General features: G+C 45.2%; 10 protein-coding genes across 10 annotated transcripts; 6 read left to right on the top strand and 4 right to left on the bottom strand.

Moving 5' to 3' along the window:
* Positions 1-1,051, top strand: GGI43DRAFT_428358 (SDR family NAD(P)-dependent oxidoreductase; the record flags this gene model as incomplete). The annotated part of the gene is made up of 4 exons (XM_083208951.1): positions 1-98; positions 153-400; positions 451-730; positions 795-1,051. Exons 1-4 carry the CDS (start codon positions 62-64, stop codon positions 1,049-1,051), a joined length of 822 nt encoding a protein of 273 aa, XP_083059625.1. The 5' UTR covers positions 1-61.
* Positions 1,052-1,481: 430 nt separating this feature from the next.
* Positions 1,482-2,424, top strand: GGI43DRAFT_408291 (cupin domain-containing protein). The gene is made up of 2 exons (XM_083206338.1): positions 1,482-1,883; positions 1,942-2,424. Exons 1-2 carry the CDS (start codon positions 1,569-1,571, stop codon positions 2,275-2,277), a joined length of 651 nt encoding a protein of 216 aa, XP_083059626.1. The 5' UTR covers positions 1,482-1,568; the 3' UTR covers positions 2,278-2,424.
* A 509-nt stretch (positions 2,425-2,933) lies between these two features.
* GGI43DRAFT_408292 (SDR family oxidoreductase) lies at positions 2,934-4,572 on the bottom strand (the record flags this gene model as incomplete). The annotated part of the gene is made up of 10 exons (XM_083206339.1): positions 4,343-4,572; positions 4,069-4,290; positions 3,992-3,999; positions 3,750-3,923; positions 3,621-3,693; positions 3,534-3,549; positions 3,409-3,472; positions 3,295-3,351; positions 3,087-3,223; positions 2,934-3,013 (listed from the first exon to the last, which is right to left on the bottom strand). Exons 1-10 carry the CDS (start codon positions 4,375-4,377, stop codon positions 2,936-2,938), a joined length of 864 nt encoding a protein of 287 aa, XP_083059627.1. The 5' UTR covers positions 4,378-4,572.
* Positions 4,573-5,389: 817 nt separating this feature from the next.
* On the top strand, positions 5,390-7,411 carry GGI43DRAFT_423656 (cytochrome P450; the record flags this gene model as incomplete). The annotated part of the gene is made up of 6 exons (XM_083208272.1): positions 5,390-5,740; positions 5,854-6,096; positions 6,169-6,204; positions 6,261-6,419; positions 6,473-6,846; positions 6,922-7,411. The coding sequence occupies 6 exons, from the start codon at positions 5,390-5,392 to the stop codon at positions 7,409-7,411; spliced, it is 1,653 nt and encodes a 550-aa protein (XP_083059628.1).
* A 2,041-nt stretch (positions 7,412-9,452) lies between these two features.
* Positions 9,453-11,356, bottom strand: GGI43DRAFT_408300 (cupin domain-containing protein). Its single transcript, XM_083206340.1, has 5 exons — positions 10,724-11,356; positions 10,542-10,667; positions 10,189-10,470; positions 9,928-10,124; positions 9,453-9,881 (listed from the first exon to the last, which is right to left on the bottom strand). Exons 1-4 carry the CDS (start codon positions 10,915-10,917, stop codon positions 10,067-10,069), a joined length of 660 nt encoding a protein of 219 aa, XP_083059629.1. The 5' UTR covers positions 10,918-11,356; the 3' UTR covers positions 9,453-9,881; positions 9,928-10,066.
* A 1,365-nt stretch (positions 11,357-12,721) lies between these two features.
* On the top strand, positions 12,722-15,036 carry GGI43DRAFT_408302 (glutamine--tRNA ligase domain-containing protein). The gene is made up of 6 exons (XM_083206341.1): positions 12,722-13,116; positions 13,173-13,235; positions 13,287-13,294; positions 13,355-13,909; positions 13,968-14,835; positions 14,901-15,036. Exons 1-6 carry the CDS (start codon positions 12,805-12,807, stop codon positions 14,982-14,984), a joined length of 1,890 nt encoding a protein of 629 aa, XP_083059630.1. The 5' UTR covers positions 12,722-12,804; the 3' UTR covers positions 14,985-15,036.
* On the bottom strand, positions 15,031-16,125 carry GGI43DRAFT_428366 (uncharacterized protein; the record flags this gene model as incomplete). The annotated part of the gene is made up of 5 exons (XM_083208952.1): positions 15,031-15,221; positions 15,290-15,606; positions 15,690-15,796; positions 15,854-16,012; positions 16,084-16,125. The coding sequence occupies 5 exons, from the start codon at positions 16,123-16,125 to the stop codon at positions 15,031-15,033; spliced, it is 816 nt and encodes a 271-aa protein (XP_083059631.1).
* A 1,519-nt stretch (positions 16,126-17,644) lies between these two features.
* On the bottom strand, positions 17,645-20,127 carry GGI43DRAFT_408306 (FAD-binding oxidoreductase). Its single transcript, XM_083206342.1, has 7 exons — positions 19,930-20,127; positions 19,379-19,876; positions 19,083-19,299; positions 18,947-19,014; positions 18,564-18,890; positions 18,108-18,481; positions 17,645-18,025 (listed from the first exon to the last, which is right to left on the bottom strand). Exons 2-7 carry the CDS (start codon positions 19,652-19,654, stop codon positions 17,764-17,766), a joined length of 1,524 nt encoding a protein of 507 aa, XP_083059632.1. The 5' UTR covers positions 19,655-19,876; positions 19,930-20,127; the 3' UTR covers positions 17,645-17,763.
* A 590-nt stretch (positions 20,128-20,717) lies between these two features.
* Positions 20,718-22,020, top strand: GGI43DRAFT_384963 (beta-lactamase superfamily domain-containing protein; the record flags this gene model as incomplete). Its single annotated transcript, XM_083203589.1, has 2 exons — positions 20,718-20,920; positions 21,027-22,020. The coding sequence occupies 2 exons, from the start codon at positions 20,718-20,720 to the stop codon at positions 22,018-22,020; spliced, it is 1,197 nt and encodes a 398-aa protein (XP_083059633.1).
* A 1,176-nt stretch (positions 22,021-23,196) lies between these two features.
* GGI43DRAFT_423661 (Alpha/Beta hydrolase protein) lies at positions 23,197-24,310 on the top strand (the record flags this gene model as incomplete). Its single annotated transcript, XM_083208273.1, has 2 exons — positions 23,197-24,085; positions 24,141-24,310. The coding sequence occupies 2 exons, from the start codon at positions 23,197-23,199 to the stop codon at positions 24,308-24,310; spliced, it is 1,059 nt and encodes a 352-aa protein (XP_083059634.1).
* Positions 24,311-24,885: the final 575 nt, after the last annotated feature.

Consider the following 24,885-nt stretch of genomic DNA (forward strand, 5'->3'; position numbering starts at 1 on the left):
CAGCACTGAATCAGATCGCATCCTTCATATTCAAGATAACCATTTTCATATCATTCAAGCCATGGATATTAGTGGAAACGCATTCATCGTGGGGGGTGGTAAGCAAAATCACCGTATCAGACTCTGATTCTACAGCGCTAACATGCATCCAGGAAGCGGTATAGGACGAGCTTGCGCCCTTGGCCTGGCCAAAGATGGCGCTGCTGGTATCCTTATCGCGGACATGAATGTTGAAGCTGCGGGCCGCGTCATTGCTGAATGCAAATCTGTGGCAACCGCTAGCAACTTCCGAGCTGAGGCGATCCATATCGACATATCGCAGGAAGAGTCGGTGAAAAAGGCTACTGACTACATGGTTGAGACCTTTGAAAGGATCGACTATTGCATCAACTGCGCAGGGGTAAGCTTGATGCGTGCAGACTTCTATTGGAAATGCTAATTTTCTCGTAGATTGGCGTCCAGATGCCACTGAACATAGCACAAGCAGACCTTGGCGAGTTCAGCCGTTTTCTTCGAGTCCATGTGGAGGGAACTTTCTTGCTGGTACGAAGCGCTTCTGCTGTGATGCAACGCCAGGAACTGAAGCCGATCGACGCCGCAAACCCGGCCCGGGGAGGGACTCGTGGCTCGATTGTGACTCTGGGATCGGGAAATTCCTTCGCAGCAGCTCCTCACTTGGTGCAATATACGGCCGCTAAGCACGCGGTACTTGGTGTGACCAAGAACGCCGGTATGTTCGGCCCGCCTAGCGGCGATTACCCCATTTGGCAATTTTACTGATACAGCAAGTTTAGCTCTGGACAACGCACCCTATGGAATCAGGGTCAATTGCGTCTGTCCCACGTGGGTGGAAACCCCCATGATCCAAGGTGCGCGGGATGGTGGCATGGACATTGACAGCTGGGTCAACAAGGTGGTGCCTTTGGGCCGGATTGCTACTGCGGAGGAGGTGGCGGATTCGGTGATCTTCCTCTGCAGCCCGAGAGCCAGCTATGTGACGGGATCTGGATTCATCATCGATGGAGGCACCATGCTTACCTGTCATGCTTAGATGGGGCGGAGAACCATGTAACCCCAGACACATAGTATTTCGCCTTTTGTTGCAGATAGATCTGGTTGGTAAATTTGTTTAGGATCTTGGCCAGAGCTGCTCCGTCAGCAGGGGCTATAGCATCAGCCCCAGCCTCAGTTTTAGCCTCTAGCTCTAACCAGCCCAATTAAACTAGATTGAGATAAATGCTTACACCAACGACGGCCCGATCCCGTTTTCACTGCACACCGAGCCATTGAGTGCCGCCAACTGTCCTCCGTAGGATTACCGTATCTGCACCCCTGCATTTATTGCCAGGTACACTGAGTGACAATGCTTGTCTTCGAGTTTTTGGTAGGAATCAAGACTCCCTGTATGGAAATCGCTGAGAGTCAAGATGTCTATTTAATTGGCTTCATTTTCTCTCATTTACCGACTGATAAACTATCCATCGACATCTTCTACATCTTCTACTACATCTTCTTCTCCAGCAACAATTTCTCAATAATAAGTAAAACAAAAAATCCCAATAATAACAATGGCCGAGCAACAGAAGCAGCAGCTTAACCCTGAGTTGGCTAAGATGCTGGAAAACAACCCCGAGTTGGCCAAGATGCTTGCCACCAGCGCTGGCTATGTCAACACATTCCCAGCTCCAGGTCTTCGACGCACCGTCCGACACATCACTGGCCACAACGCTGAAGGCAAGGGCGTATTCATCAAGACTGACTGTGGTGACCACCACCGCGTCATTGGTAATGATCAGGCTCTTGCCAACATCATCTACTCAACTAAGGAGACCCCGGTTGAGATGAATGGCGATGTTGATCTGAAGTTTGCTTTGGAGACTGAGGTAAGTATTCATCTGATGAAATTCTTTCTAATATTGACGCCGTGACTAACTTTCGAAGCCTCCTCTGCACTACCACAACGGTTCTGTTTGCCGCATGATTGACTTCGCCCCCGGCGTTATTTCTCCCATGCACCGTGCTGTGTCGCTCGACTATGGTGTCGTTATCGAGGGAGAGTTCAAGCTGATTCTTGACTCTGGCGAGTCGCGAATCCTGCGCCAGGGTGATGTTAGCGTTCAGCGTGCCAGTGCCCATCAGTGGGAGAACATCACTGGTAATGGTCTTTTGCCTGGCCGTATGCTGTGGGTTCTGCTTGACTGCAAGCCTATTCTTGTCAATGGCAAGCCACTTGGCGAGGAGCTTAACGAGCTTGCACCTTACTATGAGAACCGATAAATGGATTTTACTTTATCAGAGGACTACATGTATTCTTTATAGGGATTTCTAGATGTGGGCTAGTTAAGAATAGCTCAAAATGGAAAACTACACATCAGTTGCGCTAGATGCGCTGCTATGCCCAATATCGAACTACTTTCCTATAAATATGAATATTGATAGTGCATAGAGCATAGAGCAGAGGGTGTTAGTCCCTTCTCTAGCTTCCATCGCGCCATGGCAGACACCCCAAATGTACCTACCTAGGTATCTATAGATGCAAAGCTTAGATTAAATACGGCTACTAAGTATGAGCCTAGAGTTTTCAAAAGATATTGGTTAGTTGGATAACCTATGTAGCATGGCGAGATTAATCCTCCTAATTTTAGTTTATAATAATTATGGAACATTTCCTTCATGATGCCTTGAAGATTTTTTAGACTTTTCTATTCACGTTAGGAATCAATGAACATCCCGGGTGCGCACATGGAAAGGATTGGTTCACTTCAAACTAAAATACAGCGGATGGATTCTGATGGATCTCAGGGATTATGTTTTAACAACGTCGAGGCATTAAAACGACATATGATTAAATAAAAAGTTATTGAATTAACTACACTACACTTCTTGATCCTCTTTGAGATTGTATATCCTATTAAGTAAATTTAAAAGCCACTATTTAAACCTCCTTTTTGGTGTTTGCCAAATGCGCATTCTTGACTTTATCCAGGTTAAACTCGCGGTAGAAGAAAAAGTCCTAAAATATCGAGAAGAAACGTTAGATTCTGATACATCTTTTCTAGAATTTCTCCCTTTAAAGATTTACATACCCAGATTGTACGCCATGCAAACATGTCTAAAAATCGAATTATACCAGTGGCGCTTCCGGTCCAGAGCCACGGTACTGGGGACGACCTTAGGCTCTGGGAGACAACATTTGATGCATATACGAATCTACTAGTAGTCTCTACAAAAATGAATTATCTCAGTTTGTTGCTGCTTAATAAAGTTAAGGTGCCTCGGACGGTGGATTCTTACTGGGTGTTCTTGTGACATGGTCTTTAAACTCAGTGGCGAGGGGTGTATAGTATGATCCTTGACGTGTCTTAGTATTTAATCTTTAATTTATTAGTACAAGAAATAGCGACATACCTTCAGGCAGCTTTCGGTTGACGTCGTTTTTGAGAATGTTGGTTCCAACTTCTCCAGAGATGACCTTTGCATTCACCGAGTCAGCCTTTGTCAATACCACGTGCATATAAGTGCAGTAAACTCACAGTAATGACTTTAACACTATATGTGAGTAGGTGATTAATTAGCACTCGTTTTGCACCCCATATTTCGCTCTCAAAATTATGCCTTACTTGAACGGTGACATCTCAAGACGTAGCGTATTAGAATAATGATGAAGAGCAGCTTTGGATGCATTGTATGATGCTTTGAGAATGTTAGCATGAAAGCTTCAAAATGGGCTTTAGAAAACGTTTGCATACCTCCATACATATATGGCACGACACCGCCAATGGACCCAATGTTGACAATAGTTCCAGCCGCTTGGATGAGCATGTCATGGAAGTGATGTACCATCTGCATTGGTCCAAAAACATTAACCTCAAACATTCTTTTCACAGCATTGACATCGGTGTCAATAGCAGTCATCGTATAGCCTAAAATACACATAAAGAGTTAATTAGATGACTGCTTTCCGTTTTGTAATTGTGGGATTTTATCATACATATGCCCCTAAGTCAACGTTAGAGAAAATTCTATATCAAAGGAAAGAAGAAAAATTAGCAAACCAAGCATACTTACGCATTGTTAACGAGAAAGTCCAGATAACCGTCGGTAACTACGAGAATCTCCTGCTTTAGGTGTAAAACAGACGTCTCGTCTCTTACATCCAAGGGAAACCAGGTAATCCCAGCAGCGGTTAGATGATCGCTATCTTCATTTGGGAGGACTGTAGCAATAGCATGGACACCGCGATGAGTATACTCTAGGACAAGAGCCTCGCCAATCCCGCCTTTCCCACACCTATGAGAATTCTTCAGTAGAGTTCAGAGGGCCGTTGGTTTGTGGTACTTACCCTGTAACCAAGGCAAATTTCTGATCTCGCCCCATTGCGCAGAAACTTGATGTTGAAAGTTTTTAATGTAGAACAACCCAAAAAATAGGCAAGCAAAGTGATTATAGGTGCGCTTATTGGAAGAGACGGAACTGTGTGTGTTGAAATGTAATGTGATGCTGAGCTGGTATGGTGATATCTGTGAAATTTACTAATACGAACAAATAATGTCAAGCTGTATTCTGACAAAGAATATATTTTTATTTTTATTATTTTATTCCTCATCCATGATAACGAGTACTGCATCTCAATCTCAGTACGATTGGGGGCAAGCCAGGACCCTGGCATAAGTAAGCTACGGCGGATCCCACACCCAATATAGACTTACACCGTAACCAATTCTACACCCGGGGTTCCTGTCAGCTCCGCTAGATCGGGCCCGCCACCTCACCGCCGGACCGAAGCATTTTCGGTTAAGTCTGGCGCCGTGCCGCCTGGACGGTGAACAAATGCTGTAATTCGGTCCCCTGATCCTTATATACTCAGATCAGTAAATTCCGACTGTTGAGCTTACCCGTGTACTTGGATCAGCAGATATTTTCGCGCATTAGCCTGTTCTCTATCGTTATGGTGCCACAAGAAGCCAAAAAGAAAGAAGAGTATCCATGCGATGGCGCTGGTATGTGCATCAAAGATTCCGTCCAGCTACAGAGCCCTGCTATCTGTATACACCCGGGCAGTGTATTTGGGAGCCAAGAGAAAGAACATTCCTTGTAGTACCATTATTATTACGTGCATTGACTTATAAAAATGAATGAGATATGCCCTGAGCAGCGCTAGGTTGTATCATCGGAAGCTGTAGCCCCGCCTGTGAACGGCCAATTTCTGGCACCTGGGCCTATCTTGTGACATCGGCATAATCCCTACTCTTTACCTCTCTTATAAAATTTCAGACATTCGCATATTTAGCTTGAGGGTAAAAGCCCCATAAGCAAGTATACAGCTTTGCAGAACGCTTTTATTCTTTGCCTACGACTTGTTGTCAGTATGGGCGTGGTGACCGCAGATATGCCGAGAGCTTGGGCTGTGCTTGGCCTAGTGGCCTCCACGGTTCTGCTCTGGCAACTCAGCAAAATTGGGCGACGGCCAAGTAACTATCCTCCTGGACCACCAACCCTACCTTTGATTGGTAACCTTCATCAGATACCAAAGAAGCATGTCCACCTACAGTTTCAGAAATGGGCAGAAGAATATGGACCGGTATATTCACTTATGATGGGACCCAGGGTTGCCATTGTATTATCATCAGATGTGGCTGTTAAAGATCTACTGGACAAACGTAATGCAATCTACTCAGGAAGACCGGAACTATACATGGGCCAAGATATTATGAGCGGAGGTCTCCGTCCACTATTCATGGTAAGCCATCTTTACCCGTAATGGAATTCTATAACCTCAACCTCTAGCTCAATTCAGATTTACTTGGCTGGATTGTAGTTGCCTATTGAAATGGCTGACCAGGTACTATACAGGGAAACATTCCAACGTGGCGTATGGTTCGAAAGCTTGCACACGGTATTCTCAATGTGAAGATTTCTCGAACATATGTGCCATACCAGGACCTTGAAGTCAGAGCTATGCTCCTGGGACTGTTGGATAATCCAAAAGATTTCTTGAATCACATTCGCCGATATACAACGTCTCTAACTACGCAGATGGCTTTTGGTTACCGTACAGCGGAAAGCGACGATGAAGATTTGCTTGGAATGTTCGAAGTACGCTACTATTTATCATTCATTAAGACCATGGCTTTGTAGAAAATAATAATGAACTGACAGATATTGCAGAATTTTGATGAACTCTCTCAGATTGCTACGAGTCAAGTAAGTATCTTTAATTCTATTCTTATTCGCTCTATTGATTGTATTCGTAACCACAGTCCGGTGCTATACTCGATTTGTATCCCATTGCTAGATCTCTACCTGATTTCCTTTTTCCAATCAGAAAAGCAGGAAAGGAGTACCACAAGAGAGAAATGAAGTTGTTCATGAAGCACTTCTTGAACGCTCGTAAACAGCTAAAGAGTGGTAATGCAAAGGTAAGATATTAAGCCGCAAGATGAGGGATAACTAGAGCTAACAGCAAAAATAGCCATGCTGCGCCATTGATCTTCTCAACGCGCAAAAGGAGCTCGGCTTTTCAGATGAATTAGCATGCTATATGGGCGGTTCACTTCTCCAAGCCGGCTCTGAGACCACAGCGATTATTTTGGTCGGCTTCTTTGAAGCCATGCTGGTCTATCCTGAGGTTGCCAAACAAGCTCAAGCAGAAATTGATCGCGTCTGCGGAGACCGTATGCCTGATCTGAATGATGTCCCTGATATGCCTTATATCCGTGCTTGCATGAAAGAAAGCATGCGATGGATGCCTGCTACAGCTCTCGGTGTGCCACATGCCGTGACGCAAGATGATTCATACATGGGCTATCATATTCCCAAGGATTCTGCAGTTTTTCTTAACGTCTGGTAAGTTTATTTGGAGATATCTCTCAAACGTTATATCTCGCAGCGAAGAATGGCTTTGCTAAAGACGTTTCCTAGGGCTATTCATAATGATCCAAAAAGGCATCCCGATCCACGAAAATATGACCCTTCTCGCTGGGAAGGAGACAACCAAAATTCGGCCCAATCAGCTGTCACTGGCAATCCTACTAAGCGCGATCATTTTGTTTTTGGAGCTGGCCGGAGATTGTGTCAGGGTATGCACATCGCTGATCGATCTCTATTCCTGGCAATGTCTCGTACACTCTGGGCATTTGATTTGAAGCGACCAATAGATGAAAAGACGGGACGGGAAATCATTCCGGACGCTGATAATATTCAAGATGGTTTATTTATATCGCCTAAACCTTTCAAGGCCGACATTGTTCCAAGAAACGAACGTAGAGCTGCGGCAGTGAGGAAGGAATGGGAAAGCATGGCAGAATTACTTGACGAGGATTTGCAGTGGAAGATTGTCCCAGAAGGACTCAAATGGAGAGATTATGAACCTCTCGATGAGAACGAAGATTTATTGGAGGCTCTCAGTTAATTTTTTATATAAGATATGAGAGCATTATGCCCATAGCTAGTCCAAACATGATGAAGTTCAACACGCTACGCCACATTACTATTCAGGGATAGACTGATCGCACAAAATCTGGAAGTAAATCTCATGTATCAGATCTGTCCTTTGACTCGAATTAGAAAGGTTGTCTTCATCCTGGAATATGTACATGGCGTCGAATTAAAGACGGCGCTCCAGTAGATCCTAATGATCATTACTAGTAGGATTGTGAGCCCACTGGGGAAGCTACCGATCTTGGGAGATTTAGTCAAATCGATCCGGCATTATGTATTAGGCGTATCTTCTACCCTTGATGCATACCAGCAGCTAGTTTTAGTCACTTTCACGACGTGGTGGCTGTCACGCTCCTCCCGATGAGGACAGGACAGGGAAGATACCATCCTGGGTGTGAGTAGCCGACTGGGGAGCGATAGGTTAGAAGCAGTCCCAGTTTAGAAAAGAGTTTGCGTGGTAATGAAAGGTTATAGGTGAAACTACTGCCATTTTCGGCGGTGCCAGTATACTTTCTGTATTTGATGCATAATAAACTTTTAATTATATAACGTTTCCATTTCTCTTCTGACTACTGTCTAAGATTCTAAAGTAGTAACAGAGAAATCTTAAGGAGATTAGGCGTGGAGAGAGTAGTAGCAAGCGAATAGGTTTGAACGATAATAGTTCTTCTTCAGATTAGCCAACTGAGGCTGCTTCTACCACCTTGCTTGTATCCTCATCTATTACAAGCTGTACAGCATCATTGTGGTGAGCGGGTCAGAGATGGTCTAGAGTTCTATAAATTCATCGAAAACAGCAAACCTAGGAAGAGATATAGCTGTACTGGCCGACCAGCTAGAGCTGACTTGGTCAACAGAGGCTTCAGATTGGTATTACGAGTCTTGAGAAGAGCTGCGGCATTTCCGAACACACAGAGATAAAGAGTAGATGATAAATAGTTCTGCGGAAGGAAGAGCTTGACAAGGCCGGGACTGACCTGCTGTTGATGGAGAGAGTACATGTTGCCTCGTATCGAATCTATGTTGTTCTTCTAGCTAATCTTGCTACGGACCTCAAGATTAACAAAAATAGCTAAAACCCACTAAGTTGAATGATTCCCCTATTCTCATCATACACATAGGAATGGCATTATGCTGCCATCTCGAAATTGAGGTTAATCAAGACCCACATGTGACTTTAGCCGTTGTGCCTGAAAGCTGACGTGAACGCTGGAACAAACACGCCTCATGGGTGCCCCTGACTAGATCTTCCAGGCATGCGAATCCAATATTACTAGGATACCGCCTCTTCTGGTTCCATGCGACACGCAGACACACAAGTTTATCCCGGCCCGGGCTGGGAGGGTGAGAGCAGGCATTTCGGATGTGCGCCAGATCGACAGAGCGGTGCGAAATCAAGGTGGGGGAGTTTTTCTAGTAGTAGTACAGACATGCACCCTGGTGTATGAAAAAGGAAGATCCTATGGGGCCCATTTTTTTCGTGATGGCTGAGTCTTTGTGAGAGTAGAGGATGGCTGTTACACGTGTAAGGAATGCAGCTGAAAATTGATCCAAAAGGATTATTGTGTCAGCAGCATACATGCTATGCTCATTATGACGCTTCTTTCAGGATAAGCGGTATAGGGTATGGCTTTGTTGATAATTTGGAAGAAGCAAGCTTGATCATGTTGTATAAGCACCATTTTAAGCTACGTCGTCGTAGACAGTTTATAATGTACATAGATTATTAATATATGATCTAATAACAAACAATAATATTCCTTTGGCCCTATTTGTGTGCTATATATCTATTTATTGTGCGGAGCATCTCTATTGGTCCCTTTTATAGATAACACATATCTCAGGTACGGTAGTACCAATTGACGACCTCATTGGAAGCTCATGTTAGCTGCATCATCTTAACTGCGCAAGATTTTACGTCATATTACATCATTCCTTTCGACTGTGAAACCGCATTCTAAAACGCACGGATTTGTTCGGACGTGTAATTCCTCCGGTTAGGCTGCCACATCCCCAAATCCAGATTTTGTTCCATGCCATCACCTTTTCACTATGTTAGCTACAAAGCTATTTAGTCACTTCGCGAAGCGATTTATTTATTGAATGGCGTTATAAGTCCAAATCTAAACCATTATAATTCAACTCTCTTCACCCACAATATGGCGATCTGACAGCAATTATGGTGTCTCCTTAATTCTCTATTACGTCAGAGAGAGTGGGCTGCAGTGGTTGGTTTTTCCGTCTTCAGCTACTTGGAAACACCCCGTTTATGGACAAAGAAAATACAATTATCTATGAGAAAAGGTCATTATCATGGGCTTCAATAGCTAACTTGGGCTGGAGACTGCTCGCCAGCTTCTACGCCCTTTTGGTGGTGCACGCGGTTGTTAGCGTTTCAATGAAGTTCATAGGCAATACACGGAAGATGGAGAAATTCAACTGTGAGTGTTTCCTATTCTGTTTAAAGTAAGTTGCTAATTTTATAAGCGTAATTGTCATTCATATTGTTTCTATAGAATGATGTTGGACATCCAGCGGCAAGCGCAAATACCGCTGAAATGTACCTGTTTAGATGATTCTTCTCGCTTAGATTAAAACGGAATTTTCGACCACTTTCTCCTCCATTTCAAGTCGACTTTTTATCTTCCGGCTCTTTGTAATATTCAGGATATGATGGTTTGTATCTATCACATATCTGATGTTAGTGCTGCGTGAAAATAAGACACGGTTCCAAGGCAATAAACGTACCCAAGTAAGTAACCACCAACCCAGTAAGCCAACACATATTGGACTGAAGCAAGAAGCCATAAAGGCATCCAGAAAGGTGGTGTAGCCAGAGTCGCGCAATCATAGGAGATAAGCGCGAGTTGGAATACAGATGGAGCCACCTTTGCCCGATAACAGTCTGCTTGGTAGCCTATCAAGTTGCGAATGAACCTTTCATCGAAGCTGTTATCGAGACCTTGCGGCTCCGCCCAAACTTTGAATATCAAATCTTCTTGGTTGGAAGCATGAGACCAAAATTTATGCCTATAGGATTACTTTGGTTAGTTTCCAAGTGGATTTCAACACGGCTGGCGAGACTGGAGGATGAAGCTCACCGTGTACCAGCAGGCACCTCGATAATACCGTCATCCTTTGTAGCTCTTATCTCTTTTCCATTTTTGTGTATTCCAATTACGCCTTGCTCGACTTGGAAATATTCAGTCTGCTTCCAGTGAATGTGCCTATATGATAGTGGTGAGCTTCGCACAACATAATACGACGCATTATTTGAGCTTACAACGGCGGACCAGAAAGCCCACTCTTTACCAGGCATTTGTTGATGTAGTGTGTTTCCTTCACAACCCATCGGCCATCAGGTTCTATGAGGAACTCAAAGAGCGCTGCGTTATCATTTGAATAAATGCTTATGTCGGAAGCAATTGGTGACCGCTGGGGACGAGGAGAAAGCCACAATTGCCAAAACCAAGCCATTTTTTATGTATGTGATTAAAAATATTTCCGAATAGTTTCGGTAGCAATATGAAATTCCGTCGAAATAGCGATAACGAAGAAAATGAAGAGGAGGGGGCGTGCAAGACACACAATCCGGATATCGTGCGTGAGATCGCTGGTGAGGAAGCGATATTTGAGCAAACCGCAACAACATTCACAAGAGAATAATGGGGTGATTTTAGAAAGAGATATTCATGTGCTTGAAGTTATCTCGGGCCGTACAATGGGAAATGTATCACCTTCGGCGGTGCACGAGCCAGTATCTAGCTATCCAAAGGCAGTATTTGCATGATATCTTGCTACCCCTACACCGCCGCTCAGCTGAGAACAAGTCTGGATCGCATGATAAATAAGATAGAATTCCACGCCATGCAGACGAGTGTAAGATCTGACTATTTCTAGGATTAGGGTATCTCAGAAGGAGTATCCTTATCTTGGCTAATACGGAGCAGATGCTCGAAGGATTCCGCATCCCACTTTTAGTGGTGGCTGGGAGTGAAAACAAGAGGGGTGAGCTGATAGAAATGCAGCTATACCTATTTCTCAAACTCCGCCTTAGCTTCCTTCTCTCTATCATGGGTACCGCCCCTGCTCCAATTGGCGGTCCGTACGTATTAAGACAGTGCTTCCGCATTTGGCAGCGAACATTGCAATCGCCGAAATGCTTTGTTCCGAACTCCAGTTACCTGGCACGTTTCGTACCTACATACAGAGCAACTTACGGAAGGGTTTACGACACGTGTGAGCCATGTTTTGGGGGTAATATTTTGCCGTTTGTTTCCAGCCAGCTTCAATAATCCCTGTCCCATCTCCAGCGGTCTCGAATTCTGGGTATTCACGGCCAAGAAATGCAAATGCTTAGTGGACCTGACAAAACAAAGTAAACCCATGATTAGAAGATACTCATGTAGAGTAATAGTAGCATTGAAAGAGAATTTTTGAGTAGAAAAGCGCCAGCGACTCATCTATGTTCTCTAAGACTTGTGTCCAAGCTCTCCAACGGTCTTTATCGATCACTTCCTTATCCACTCACCCACTCACTGCTTCTTCGAATATCGAGCCACAACATGCCTCAACTATGATGTCGGCAACGAGCCTCTTGAATCTATATACGGCTACGATGGACAAACACCAAAGCTTCAGACCTTGAAGGCCAAGTATGATCTTCGGAACAAATTCAGGTGGTACAAACCTGTTTTCACTGATTGAAGAGCCTGTGGATACAGGTATTCTTCATTAATATTTTCCCTTTATCGTATAAGCACTCTCGTAAATCGCTATTAATGTATCTAGCTAGTGCTATAGACTAGATTCGGTTGTTGCGCGAAGGCTATTGAACTGTGTTCTTGTAATAACCAGCTCCACACATGCCATGTACTCGCTCTTGAGTGTCTGTCAGTGAGCTTCAATGAGTCCTTGTGCCAGAGTATTGCTGTATTTTTTTTTTTACATCTAGCTCACTTTACGCCGTGCTATAAAATGCTATAAAATCAATTGTTAATCCAATCTTGGAAACCCTTCTGTCGTGAGTCATCTAAACAGTATCGTCCCGATACACTCGTAAGTATGAGTCAACCAATATGGAGGATACAGGCGACCATAGCTTGATGGCTGTGGCCGTTTTAGCAGGAGTTTTAGCGGCGAAGCTCAACAGCATGGAATGCTTATGTCATCATTTATCGCCTTATCTTGTATCTTTCGCAGCGAAAAGGGCAGGAGGGGTACACACGTGAATGGCGGGGCAGGTTCAGATTCTGGCTGTGCTGCCACAGCCTTGACTCGACATAAATTGAAACTCCAAGCGCAGAGTTATTCTGTACTTAGCTGCGATACCCAACCCAGTTACGATACCATAACGTCTTCACGATGGCTGACGCTTTGGCCGAGGGCGTTGCCAAGCTCGTTCTCGATGCCGAGACGGGCGAGATGGTGACCAAGAACGAGCTGAAGAAGCGAACCCAGAAACGAGCCCGAAAAGCCAATGCTGCTGCAAATCGTGCCAATGCCCAGCAGGAGAAGAGCAACCAGCCAGCAGCCCCCAAGCCTGCGAAGCCCGAAGAGCGCGTCATCGACCCAGAAGCCATGTTCAAGCAGGGATTCTTGGGCGAAGTCTTCAAGCTGCGTCCAGAGAAGGAAGTTGTCACGCGATTCCCGCCTGAGCCCAATGGCTACCTTCATGTAATGCTTCTTTATCCTGCATCTCCAAGGGTTATGATGGCTAACAAGAATATTAGCTTGGACACGCCAAGGCCATCGCTGTCAACTTTGGTTTTGCAAAGTACCACGGCGGCAGAACTGTAAGTATTTCCCATCAATGAATTGTTATGGAAGTGGCTAAGTGATCGTAGATTCTTAGGTAGAGACAACTCCAAACTCTTGACCGACTGTCAATTGCCCGCTGACCGACCCAACCTAGATTCGACGACACAAACCCTGACGCTGAGAAAGGAGAATACTTCGTCGCTATTGAGGAGACCATTCGATGGCTTGGATTCACACCGAGTGAAATCACTTATGCCTCTGACAACTACCAGCGAATGTACGACCTCGCCGAAGAACTGATCAAGATGGAGAGGGCCTACGTGTGCCATTGCGACGACGTCGAGACTAAGAAGCAGCGCGGTGGCGAGGACGGCTTGACTCCTAGATATCGGTGTGAACATGCGAAGCAGGACGTTGAGACAAACCTGAAGAAGTTCCGCGGCATGAGAGATGGAGAATATGAGCCGAGAAGCGCCTGGCTTCGAATGAAGCAAGACATTGAGGGCAACCCCAATCCTCAGATGTGGGACCTTGCTGCGTACCGAATCCCCAAAGACCAAGAGCCACACTACCGAACAGGCACCAAGTGGCGGATATACCCAACCTACGACTTCGCACACTGCTTATGTGACAGCTTCGAAGGCATCACACACAGCTTGTGTACCACTGAATTTATCATGTCACGAGAGAGCTATGAGTGGCTAAATAAGTTCGTACTTTGCCTACGCATCTCTATTCACCCAACTATCAGCTAACTGTCAATGTAGGCTTTTGGTGGAATTCCAACCCATGCAGCGTGAATACGGCCGTTTAAACCTCAGCGGCACGATCATGAGCAAGAGAGGCCTGAGAACCTTGATAGAAAACAATGTCGTTCGCGGATGGGACGACCCGAGACTGTATACGATCAAGGGAATTCGACGACGAGGCATTCCCCCAGGCGCACTTCTCTCTTTCATTTACGAGCTTGGTGTGACTACGAGCGTAACGCAGGTTAACATCAAGCGTTTCGAGCAGTCTATCCGTGTGTATCTCGAGAGGACAGTTCCCCGCCTCATGCTTGTCCTGGATCCTGTCCCCGTGGTCATCGAAGATTGCGAAGAGCAGGACCTTGATATTCCCTTTTCACCAAAAGACCCCAAGCTAGGATCTCACGCCGTTCGCTTGACCAAGACCGTTTACATTGATCGGTCAGATTTCCGCGAGGTTGACAGCAAGGATTACTTCCGCCTCGCTCCAGGCAAGACTGTGGGCCTGCTGAACGTGCCTCTCCCCATCAAGGCTGTGTCTTTTACCAAAGACGAAACTACAGGAGCTATCAAGGAGATTCGAGCCGTTTTTGATAAGGAGGGCAAGAAACCCAAGACATACATCCAGTGGGTGCCCGAAGGCTCGCCCGCAGCCGAAGTACGGATACACGAGCCTCTTTTCAAATCTGATAGCCCTGCATCTGCCCCTGGCGGTCTTTTGAGTGATGTCAATCCGAATAGCGAGACCATCTGGCCAAATGCAAAGATTGAAAACGGCTTCTACGAGGTGAAGCGAAGGGCACCCTGGCCCGAAGCCGAAGGAGAGAAGACTGGAGAAGCACTCCCAGAGAGCGTGCGATTCCAGGCCATTCGTGTTGCGTATTTTGTAAGTTGATCTCATTTCCCCATGACACCTGTAATAGATGCTGACTCCTTTTTTTACGTAATTAGGCCTTGGATTCGGATAGCACAGATGACAAGATTGTGCTCAACCGCATTGTGGCACTAAAGGAGGACTCTGGAAAGAGTAGCTAGATGGAGTAGAAAATTAATTGTTTCATGATTAATATAAACATCTAGCCTACAACCACTGCTTGTTTCCATAGTGTGACACGTATGAACCACCACTTCCGCCATCGATGCTTGCCTTTTCCCACACAGAAATTACATCCTTTACGGCAGCCTCTGGAGTAGCTGGGCTCTTGAATTGAGGGCTATATGCTAAAAATTTCTGAAACATGGCTCCTGCTTTGACCATTTGCTCTGGGGTCGCTGGTTTAAGTATTCAACCATTAGCTAATTAAATACATAGAAAGATGAAGAAAGGAAGAAGCTCGTACCGTTATTGAAGTGTCCGGTCTCCACCGCACCTGGACAAATACTCATACAAAGAACGCCTTGTTTCTTGTACTGCGCATGAAATTTTCCGATCGCAACATTCATTGCCGCCTTGCTAATGGCGTATCCTGGGGCATTGTCCAATTCGAATTGGTTGATTGGGTCCAGGTCCGCCATTCCAGTGGACAAGGCAATTACCTTCTTGGCATTACCCGCGAGGATAAGTGGCATGAACTGGTTGATCAGGTGGATATTGGAAACGACGTTGATTTGGAAGGATTTGAGCACGTCTTCTTCAAAAGCTTGGGGGTTCTCGCCTCTGAGTACATCGGCACATAGCATTAGTTTCACTCATTTTTGACAGTGAGATATTAATGTAGGATGGATTCAAGATGGGCTTACAGCACTCCGATTGGGTCATATGCATCGTACTCTGACACATATGCAGCATTGGCAATCAGATGGTCAAGACCGCCGCCAGTAATTTTGGCAGTTTGTTCAACGGCATTCTACCCACACGGCGTTAACACAGATTTTCTTCAACCCTGGATCACGTTCTGCCTCACTTTAATTGCCTCGTAATCAGTTATATCAGCTTGCAAGATATGAATGTTAGAACGTCCAGCGAGCTCCTCCGCTATAGCCTTTTCAGTTGTCGGCTTGTCCCGAACGAGGCCAATGATGGTGTTGTTCGAGTCCGTGGATAGTTGGCGAACAAACTCAAACTGTTCATAAATACGGTCAATCCTGCTCTTAAAGAGAATTTATAATTGCTTCCTTAAGGAATATCACTTACACCCAAGCCTCTTGAGGCGCCGGTGATAACGTAGGAAGGCATTTTCACAGTATTGTGTTTTGAGAGGGGAATTTAGACAGAGAACGACAGCTTTTGAATCAATAAAGAATATGAAAAGATGCTACTAATCTAGTCTAACATGAAGCAAGAGGACACAACTATTTAAATACTTTAGCTATATACCTGGAGAAAGTGGGCGGTGAGGACGGTGGGTTTTTGGTACAAAGCAAATCCTCCAGATTCACATTCCTTGTCCAGATAAAAACTGATGCTGCGCTTGCATGTTCGTCCAACGTTACTATTTCCTCCATGACGTACCTAGAAGCTGCGAATATCAAGAAGAGACACGCCAAAACTCGGATACGGCGCAACTTATCTGGAGTAGCGGACTTTGGTGGACTTTGGTGGACTTTGATTGCTCTGCCTGGAGCAACTCGGACATCCGAGTTTGCCGTCCTTCGAAGATGAGACAACATCGAAAATAAGGTTAAAGATTGTGTTAAAAAGAGGAAGAAAGTGGATAGTTAATCTTAAGAGGCATTAACAGAGGTTTTCTCGAAATATGGCCCAAGCCCCACGTCGTCGGCCTCTACTTACCAGTCCCGCCACACCTTCAAATCGCCCACGACTCTCAAAGCGCCGGCAAAATCCAATTCTATCGACTCTTTTCAGGACTAATCATTTAAATCTTGTCCTTCTGCAGTATATAAAAGTTTTAAGGGCATACAAATCTCAGCACTCACTCGGAGGTCCGCCGGCATCGTTATATAAGGTATTTAACTTACACCTTTATAGTATAGTCGTCTGTAAAAGAGCAACGGCTTTTTTCTCTTTGCAATAGAGTTACTTCCAGATAAATGGTAGTGGTAGCGTCTGCAAGCCTTAAAACCCATTAGCCTATGGGGAGTTCAATTAACTTTGCTCCCTGTTGCTCGCACGATAGTGATCGGCGTTTTGATCAGACCAGCATTGAGAATAACGATACCAACCCGATTCAAGCTCTTACTAAGCCTAGCGAAAGCCCGAAAGCCCGAATTATGCGACTAGATACATATTAAGAATCAAGATAGATACACTAGCAGATGGAAAATGCGCAGCTAAGCTACCGTTGCATCACTCTTAGGCGTATGAGTGGACTGCTATAATCGTATGAGACGAACTGAGCCCAAAGCTTCGGATGATAACGACTCTGGTAACAAGTGGAGCCTTCAGATGAAGTGTCATTTCTGCGACCTAGATTGCTTCGGTTGGCACACGTGGCGCTAGATCATTAAGGTGGAAACTGAGTTCTTTTGGCAATTGTATCTTGATAGGAGTAATTACCGAGTAATTACCACTTAACTTATGGCAGTCTATTACGGAGCCGGTTTGACCAATGGAATTCTGCGTGTATATTTGACACTTCCAACGTACTCTTCGCCATCTTAGATTTATCGAATGCTGCCAGGACGAAAGCGCCATGATGAATAGACATATAGCATATAAGATAGGTAAAGTTGAGATCATCTAAATTGAGACATAAAGAATAAATATAATAGTAGGTGAAAATGAATTATAATAAATTTGATAGAGTTAATTACATATTGTTGTTCAATGGAGGGTTTACACAAGTCTAAAGCTTCTAGGAAATATACTCTCGAACCCAACAATATGGCATTAAGAATCCACGTTCTTAAGGTCTTAAGGATACGATTGAGGCAGAGGATGGCCATAAGCAAAGAGGTTTGACGGATCGTACTTGTGTTTCAGCTGTGCTAAACGAGGCAGCTTGTCCGCACCAAATACGTTCTCAATGGGCTCGTCACCTCGAGCATAGTTGACGAAAATAGTCGGCTTGCTGTATCCAGTGTACGGGGCGTACTGCGAGCGGATCTGAGCTCCATAGGTGTTTGCTGCCTGTTGCGTTGCGTTGTCTCCGGCTTCATAGACAAACTGAGCTTGGCTATTGTAACGAGCATTTTGTTAGCAAGAGATGCCCCAAAAAAGAAAGAAGGAAAGAAAAATTGAGGGTCATGGATTCTTACAAAAAGCCCCAGACATCTCTCCATGGCCAAGCAGTCTCGTTTGAAGGGACAGCAGCAGTCGCCTGGTTGCCAAAGAGCTCCAACATAATCTGGCTGGCGCGACCTCCAGGGTTCTTCTCAAAGAAATCTGTGATCGTCTCAAAGCCTTGTTGCCAGCCAGCCGCGTTGTACTTCTTTTGGTTGAGAGAAAAGCTGTTTCGTGGCTTATTGGGCAGGCAATTTTCGGGGTCATAGCCAGCTCCGCTAATGGCAATGATTTCATTCCACGGGATGGTAGCAGTGATGTATTGGGCACCGAAAGCGAGAATTGGAGCCAGGGCTTTGCGGGCGTCTGCCTCTGTGCCATAAAAGATCCAATCGGAACCGACTTGGCTCTATATATCCGATCAATTAGCATCCATTCGGCCGTATATCCCATCATCTATCCACAAGTTAACCAAAGTGATATGAACTTACAACATTGAGAGTGCTGTTCCAGTTAAGCACCAGGACGGCAGCCAAGTTGGCGGGCATGGGGCTATAGTTCTTCTCGATCAGTTGGAAATACTCTAGGCTTCTCTCCTTTGGAAGGTAGAAGTCGACCATGAAGACATTTCCGTTATTGTTGCTGGCCAAAGTCTGGACCTTGAAAGTGGCAGAGGTGATGACACCGAAGTTTGCACCTGCACCGCGGATAGCCCACCACAAGTCTGGGTATGAAGTGGCCGATACTGTTTTGGCAACTCCATCAGCTCCAACCAGACGGACGGATTCCAGCGCGTCAGCAGTCAGGCCTAGTTCACCCTGTGTTGTCCAAATGTTAGCAATGTGTACCTGTGACTGTCGAAACACAGTCTTACCATAAGACGTCCAACACCACCGCCAATAGCAACACCAATGACAGAAGGGCATGAGCAGCTGCCAGTTTCTAAGAATTTGTTTAATGCAAGGTCTTGTAGAATACTTTCAAGCTTCTACAGCAACTGAGACACTTACGGATGTAAAATCCAGCGTTGTACAAAGGGTCAAGGATATCACGGTAACGAGCACCAGGACCAACAGTCAAAGTCTTGGCAGCGGAGTCGATTTTAACAGTGTTGAACTTGCTCATGTCCAGGGATAAACCATTTTGTAATTTGCCGAAACTTGCTGCATATCCATGGCCACCGCTGCGAGCCATGAAAGGGATCCCATTTGTTCTAGCAAGGTTGATCTGGGAGTATATGAGTTAATAAAGTTGTCTAATTAATAGGTAGTTTGGCATATGCCTGCCAAGAGAATGTTTTTCATACCACTTTGCTAACATCCGCCTCTGTTCCTGGGCTCACGGCGGCGCTATAGGTCGGTGCGTTGAAAATGGACCAACGCTCCGTGGCATTAGCAAAGGTAGCGTCGCCTGGGAATGAGACAGTTGTATTCGCAGCCCAGTGTCGGGCGGGGTCTGTCAGTAGGCCCTTGAGGTCTGCTCTACACTCTTCCTTGGCTGCTGCGGGAAGGGCTGCAACATCTCCACACAGAGATAGGAAGCAGAGGGCAGATGCCCAAGCTGAGAAGTTTGCCTTGACCATGGCTAGATTGAAGACAAGAGAGACGAAGGGGCAGTGCTTGGCTACATGGCGAGAAGCATAGGAGCAGAGCTACTGTTTATATTCTCGAATCTCAAATACGTGAGATCAGCAACGTCTAGCAAAAACAATAGCCAAGGCGTATTTCTGGATATTTTTGGGTGCCTTGTCCACTAGTTTCCCCTTGATTGACCATCTATTATACCGTTTTACTCAATCAAGTGGCTGGATTGGTCTCAGCTAACACGAGTCTTTGACGCATCTGGTTTGAGGCTTACAGCGGGTACTAGGTCAGGAGAGAATCCTTCAACGGTCCCAGAAAATGGCACGTTTTTTTGAGGTTGGGGCTTGCAACCAATATAGCTTCGTCTTGCCGGTATCCGATGTTCACGGGCCGAGACTTGTTTTGTTTGTCTGGCAGTGTCTAGATTGACGGGTTGTGCTGACTGGAGATTTACATGTACCCCGGGTCTGACTCGTGGGGCGTCATTCAGCTGCGAACGTCTAGCCCGTGCCACTAAATTAGCCCCGAAATCCCTTAAATATGCAAGAAATCAGAACATCCATGCTGTTTAGGGATTGTAGCTATTTATAAAATTATATTTATGTAAAAAAATCTTTGGCAGATATTTTTTTTTTTTCATAATAGAGACATATAATAGTTTCTATTTTATGTAATTTTACTATTATATTATTTTAGTCTCAAAAAGTATTAAAAAAGTTATAAAAAACAGTTTTAAATTATATTTAATAAGTTATATTTAACTTTTTAAAAAAAACTTGTAATTAATATTTTACATGTGATATACGCCTTACGAAGTAAAATTAATATTATGAATAATTGGATTTTTTTTTTTTTTAATATTAGGTACATCTCTATACTCAGTACATGCAGGTAAGGCTCGAACCATCTTGGCACATGTTGGGCTATGTACATGTATCTTCTTTCCCTCTACCAAAGCTCGGCCTTGCCGTCTTCCTTTTCTAGCTCGTTATGAGGGAATAGCGAAAGCAATGTCCGCATATGCTATTATCTCAGCTTTGCTTTGGCAAGCCTCCAACAATCATGACGTCCATCTCCAGCCTCAAGCAGTCTCTTTACTATGAGATAGCTGTTAGCAAGGTTCAAGGTAGAGTAAATCTGCCTGAAGAAGCCGTCGCCAATCCGCATCACATTTACAAGCAAGGGATCTTTAGTCGCTTCAGGAACCCATATCCTTCCTATGGTGAACACCCCGAGTTTGTTCATTATCTCAAAAACGTCGTTTGGTAAGTTGTATTTTACATAATTGGAATGCTACATTTGTTTTCCCTTTCTTTTCCCCCTTCTTTATATATAGGAATTCTTGTGACTAACTTGAAAGGTCTACTTTAGGCCAGTTATTCGTGGTGAGCTCCAAATACCAGATACCACACTCTCCAAGATCGCTGTGAGAAAGCCTCAGTGGCTTCCTCACCGAAAATCCTCGACGAAACTTCGTGCTACTTGGCTTGGCCACGCATGCTACTATGTCGAATTTCCCTCAGGTCTACGAGTTCTCTTCGACCCAGTATTCGAAGATAGATGCTCCCCTGTCGGCTTTTTGGGACCTCGACGCTTCACTCAACCGCCTTGCGAAGTTAAAGATATCCCAGTCATTGATGCTGTCCTCATCAGCCATAGCCACTACGATCATTTATCTCACAATTCTGTGCTTGAGATCCAAAAGGCGCATCCCAAGGCACAATTTTTTGTTGGTCTGGGCTTGGAAAAATGGTTCCGCAAAGCCGGGTTGACCAATGTCACCGAGCTTGACTGGTGGGAAGATGCTGAAATGACCATCAAATCTCAAGTTGGTGATAATAAGGAGGAAACCATCGAGGCACGTCTGTCATGTTTGCCTTGCCAGCACACCTCAGGTCGCATCCCCTTTGATGTGGATCGAGACACAACGCTCTGGGCATCCTGGGCAGTCCAGTCGGGTGACAAGAAGGTCTGGTTTGGGGGTGACACAGGCTACCGTGCCGTGCCAAAGATCCCCAAGGCTACTGACGACTATGGTCCAGACTGGGACCATCTGCCTCGCTGCCCCCAATTTAAACAAATTGGGGAACATCGTGGGCCATTCGATTTAGGACTCATTCCTATTGGGGCTTACTATCCGCGAGTTGCCTTTTCAGCTATGCACGCCAATCCTTTTGATTCGGTAGAGATCTTTACAGACACCAAATGCAAGCGGGCTATGGGCATACATTGGGGAACATGGGCACTAACTCATGAGGAAGTGCAAGAACCGCCTAAGATTCTAAAGGAAGCACTGCGCCGCAAAGGCCTTCCCGAAGATGGCATTTTTGACGTATGCGACATCGGTGAGAGCAGGGAATTTTAAATCGAAGCTAGAGCTAAGGCTAGAGCTGGCTACGAGTATCCATTCTGCGGAGGCTATTTTAGAGCTTGCATTTTGTTCCGAAGAGCTTTGGTCTGGAACGCTTGCAGCTAATTTACCAACCTATGACAGAATCTTCAGATAATGTAATGTCATGATGCAACTTTATTGCTCCTCCTTTGATGATCACAAGGCTCAAATGCTATACCCTTTCTGCTCTAGAGATGACGGGAATCCCGTGCACACCTAGCTTTCTTCGGACACGCCTGAGACCTCTTCTCGGCTGTGTAAAGTCACGATTACAGATCAACTATGAATCATGAGCTGAATCACATGCTAGTGCATTAGAGGGTGGGAGTTGTTTGGTTAGAATCCTAGCTGAAGGAGATCGTTGCAGCAGCCACAATCACAATGCCACGCAAACTAAATATCAAGGCAGCTGAGGAATCAACCTAGTGCAAAATTTTATAAAATCTCTAGTTCTCTCTGTAATCTGGGGACAGCTTCGTTGGTGAAATCATTGCTATCGAGACTCCCAGCTCCAGCTACTATTGAGCCCTGTTGAGCTGTTGAGCTGTTTAGTGATGCATTCCAAAATCGAGCAATTGCCCAATAGAGGCAAGCGGCTGTGAGCATTTGAAGACCTCCACATGGTGGTGATTCCGTAGATCATTATTCCCACTTCAGCCGGGCCGAAGCGTTTAGGGTTTAGAGCCAGCACTAGTGACAGCCCGTAAGCTGAGGGGTGTGATTTCTTGAATCTCCAGCTTTCAAAATCTGTGGCGACAGGGATGCTGCGGCCCCCAACTTTCTCCTCTGCCAAAGCTGCTTTTATAGATAGTGGAGACTTTTAAAACGTGTTTATGTTGCACCTCTTGATTAAATAACAAGTATAGGATCCTTAGTGGGCATATCAACTAGTCGGGTACCTTTTCATAAGATCAGTTGGATTAGCGTGAGGGCGTGTAAGCAAGTAGGAATACCGAAGGATGACTTATTGTCGGTGAGATCTAGATAAGCTAATGGCCGTGGACCGAACCGTATCTAGATTTACCGTCTGTAAATACTGCCGCTATAGCAGCCAGCAGTAAGGCACATATTAGTATCAGTGCTTGGCCAGCTCAAGCAAGTGATTGTAGCATCTGTCATTTTTTGTTTTGTTTTACTCCAATGAACAATATGGTGCGCCTTACAAACCTTCTTAGAGCCACGTTGCTCCCCTTGACAGTCAACGCAGGATTGTCAAATTTTGACGATTGGGAACATGGACGTGTTGCTCTTCAAGACGTCAGCATTCATTTCCGCTACGCAGGCTCGGGCCCGCCAGTGCTTCTTGTACATGGCACTCCTCAATTTAGTCTGACTTGGCAATTCATCGGACCCATCCTCGCAGAGCAGTATACAGTCATTGCAGTAGATGTCCGCGGTACTGGAGATTCCAGCATCCCGCCAAATGAGGACTATACTTGTGAAACGGTTGCTGGCGATCTCAAGGGCGTGTTGGACTTCTTGAACATCACATCTGCGTACGTTTTTGCCCACGACAGTGGAGTCGGCATGGCCACCGCTCTTGCGATCCAGCATCCCTCTATGGTGAAGAGGCTGGCAATCGCAGAATACTTGTACCCAGGCTTTGGCCAGGAGCAGGCAGCAGCGCCTGGACCTTACATGGATTTATACGGCAACCCGCAGCTCTCAGCCTTTGCCATTCCTGATTTTGCTGAATTTCTCGTCAGCGGCAAGGAAAAGCGGCTTCTGGAGTGGTATTTCTACAAGGGCAGCTATTCTGGTGGCGCCAGCTTCAGTGAAGAAACGCTGAATCGGTATACCTCGAGTATCACCAAGCCGGGTTTCCTCAGATCTATGCTTGGTGTCTACTCAGTGGCTACAGTCTATGCGGACTCACAATTTTTCCGATCTCACCTGGGCCCAAGCCCTTTGAATATCCCAGTGCTTGCGATTGGAGGAGAAGCAAGTAACGGCAATGAAAATATCATGCGTGTTCTATACGCGAGAGTATCAACAGATCTAAGTACTGCTGTAGTCCCCAAAGCAGGCCACTGGCTAGGTATGTCCATTTCCATGCAAACTTGTGGGCTTCGTATCTAATATTTTGTCACTAGGCGATGAGAACCCCTCATGGACAGCAAACCGTGTAGCGAAATTCTTTTCAGAAGACAAACCAGCATTGGAGAAAGTTGATCTCTCTAGCTTCGCTGACAAGGTTACTCTCCAAGTCGGTTTCTTCGGAACTTTCAGAAATGCCGCTCTCGGCGCAGACCTCGGTACGTAAAACCCAACGGATGCTAGCAGCTTTGTCTCGTTTATCAGCCTTGGATATATTCATGTACAGAATCATGGATGGACAAAATCGAGCAATAAAGAATGAAATGTTCAAGTTTCGGGCGCAATGGAGACTAACTTCTTTTAGTTGCCCAAGTTGCTCAAATGCGCCAACAATTAGAGGTTGCAGCTGCCGGCCAGACACATTACACCACTATGGGTGACGGACCAAAATAATCTCTGCTTTGCTACACAATGCCAATTTTCAAGTGTGTTCCATGTGCAAGTGATACCAGAAAGGAGAATTAGAAATAGAAATAGTTGAATAGGAGGAGAGCAAACAAGTTAGGAGAAGAAAAGAAGTGTTTCTGGATGAATAGCTAGACTGAACAACTACGTGAAGACTTTAACAATATATACAAAGGAATTCCGATATATAAACTCTGTGTCAAATTGATTCTTTTCTCAAAAAAAAAAAAAAAAAAAAAAAAAAGTTCAGTGGGCTTAAATTACTCTATCAATTAGCATATTATACTAAATAGTGTGCTATGTAGGGAACGCACATTTGAACCAGTAGCTTACTCG

The sequence above is a fragment of the Trichoderma evansii genome (assembly GCF_050947405.1).
Source record: "Trichoderma evansii strain SZMC 28006 chromosome Unknown GGI43scaffold_13, whole genome shotgun sequence".
In the NCBI taxonomy this organism is placed as follows: Eukaryota; Fungi; Ascomycota; class Sordariomycetes; order Hypocreales; family Hypocreaceae; genus Trichoderma; species Trichoderma evansii.

Excerpts from the sequence above, each read along its gene's own strand:
- GGI43DRAFT_408291 (XM_083206338.1), top strand. The coding sequence starts at position 1,569 with ATGGCCGAGCAACAGAAGCAGCAGCTTAACCCTGAGTTGGCTAAGATG. Across the intron at positions 1,884-1,941 it reads AGTTTGCTTTGGAGACTGAG|CCTCCTCTGCACTACCACAA; the intron begins GTAAGTATTCAT and ends TAACTTTCGAAG.
- GGI43DRAFT_408300 (XM_083206340.1), bottom strand. The coding sequence starts at position 10,917 with ATGGCTTGGTTTTGGCAATTGTGGCTTTCTCCTCGTCCCCAGCGGTCA. Across the intron at positions 10,471-10,541 it reads GAGGTGCCTGCTGGTACACG|GCATAAATTTTGGTCTCATG; the intron begins GTGAGCTTCATC and ends GTAATCCTATAG. Across the intron at positions 10,125-10,188 it reads GTTGGTGGTTACTTACTTGG|ATACAAACCATCATATCCTG; the intron begins GTACGTTTATTG and ends GATATGTGATAG.
- GGI43DRAFT_408302 (XM_083206341.1), top strand. The coding sequence starts at position 12,805 with ATGGCTGACGCTTTGGCCGAGGGCGTTGCCAAGCTCGTTCTCGATGCC. Across the intron at positions 13,117-13,172 it reads AGCCCAATGGCTACCTTCAT|CTTGGACACGCCAAGGCCAT; the intron begins GTAATGCTTCTT and ends CAAGAATATTAG. Across the intron at positions 14,836-14,900 it reads CCATTCGTGTTGCGTATTTT|GCCTTGGATTCGGATAGCAC; the intron begins GTAAGTTGATCT and ends TTACGTAATTAG.
- GGI43DRAFT_408306 (XM_083206342.1), bottom strand. The coding sequence starts at position 19,654 with ATGGTCAAGGCAAACTTCTCAGCTTGGGCATCTGCCCTCTGCTTCCTA. Across the intron at positions 18,891-18,946 it reads GTGGTGTTGGACGTCTTATG|GGTGAACTAGGCCTGACTGC; the intron begins GTAAGACTGTGT and ends TGGACAACACAG. Across the intron at positions 18,026-18,107 it reads AGAGATGTCTGGGGCTTTTT|CCAAGCTCAGTTTGTCTATG; the intron begins GTAAGAATCCAT and ends TCGTTACAATAG.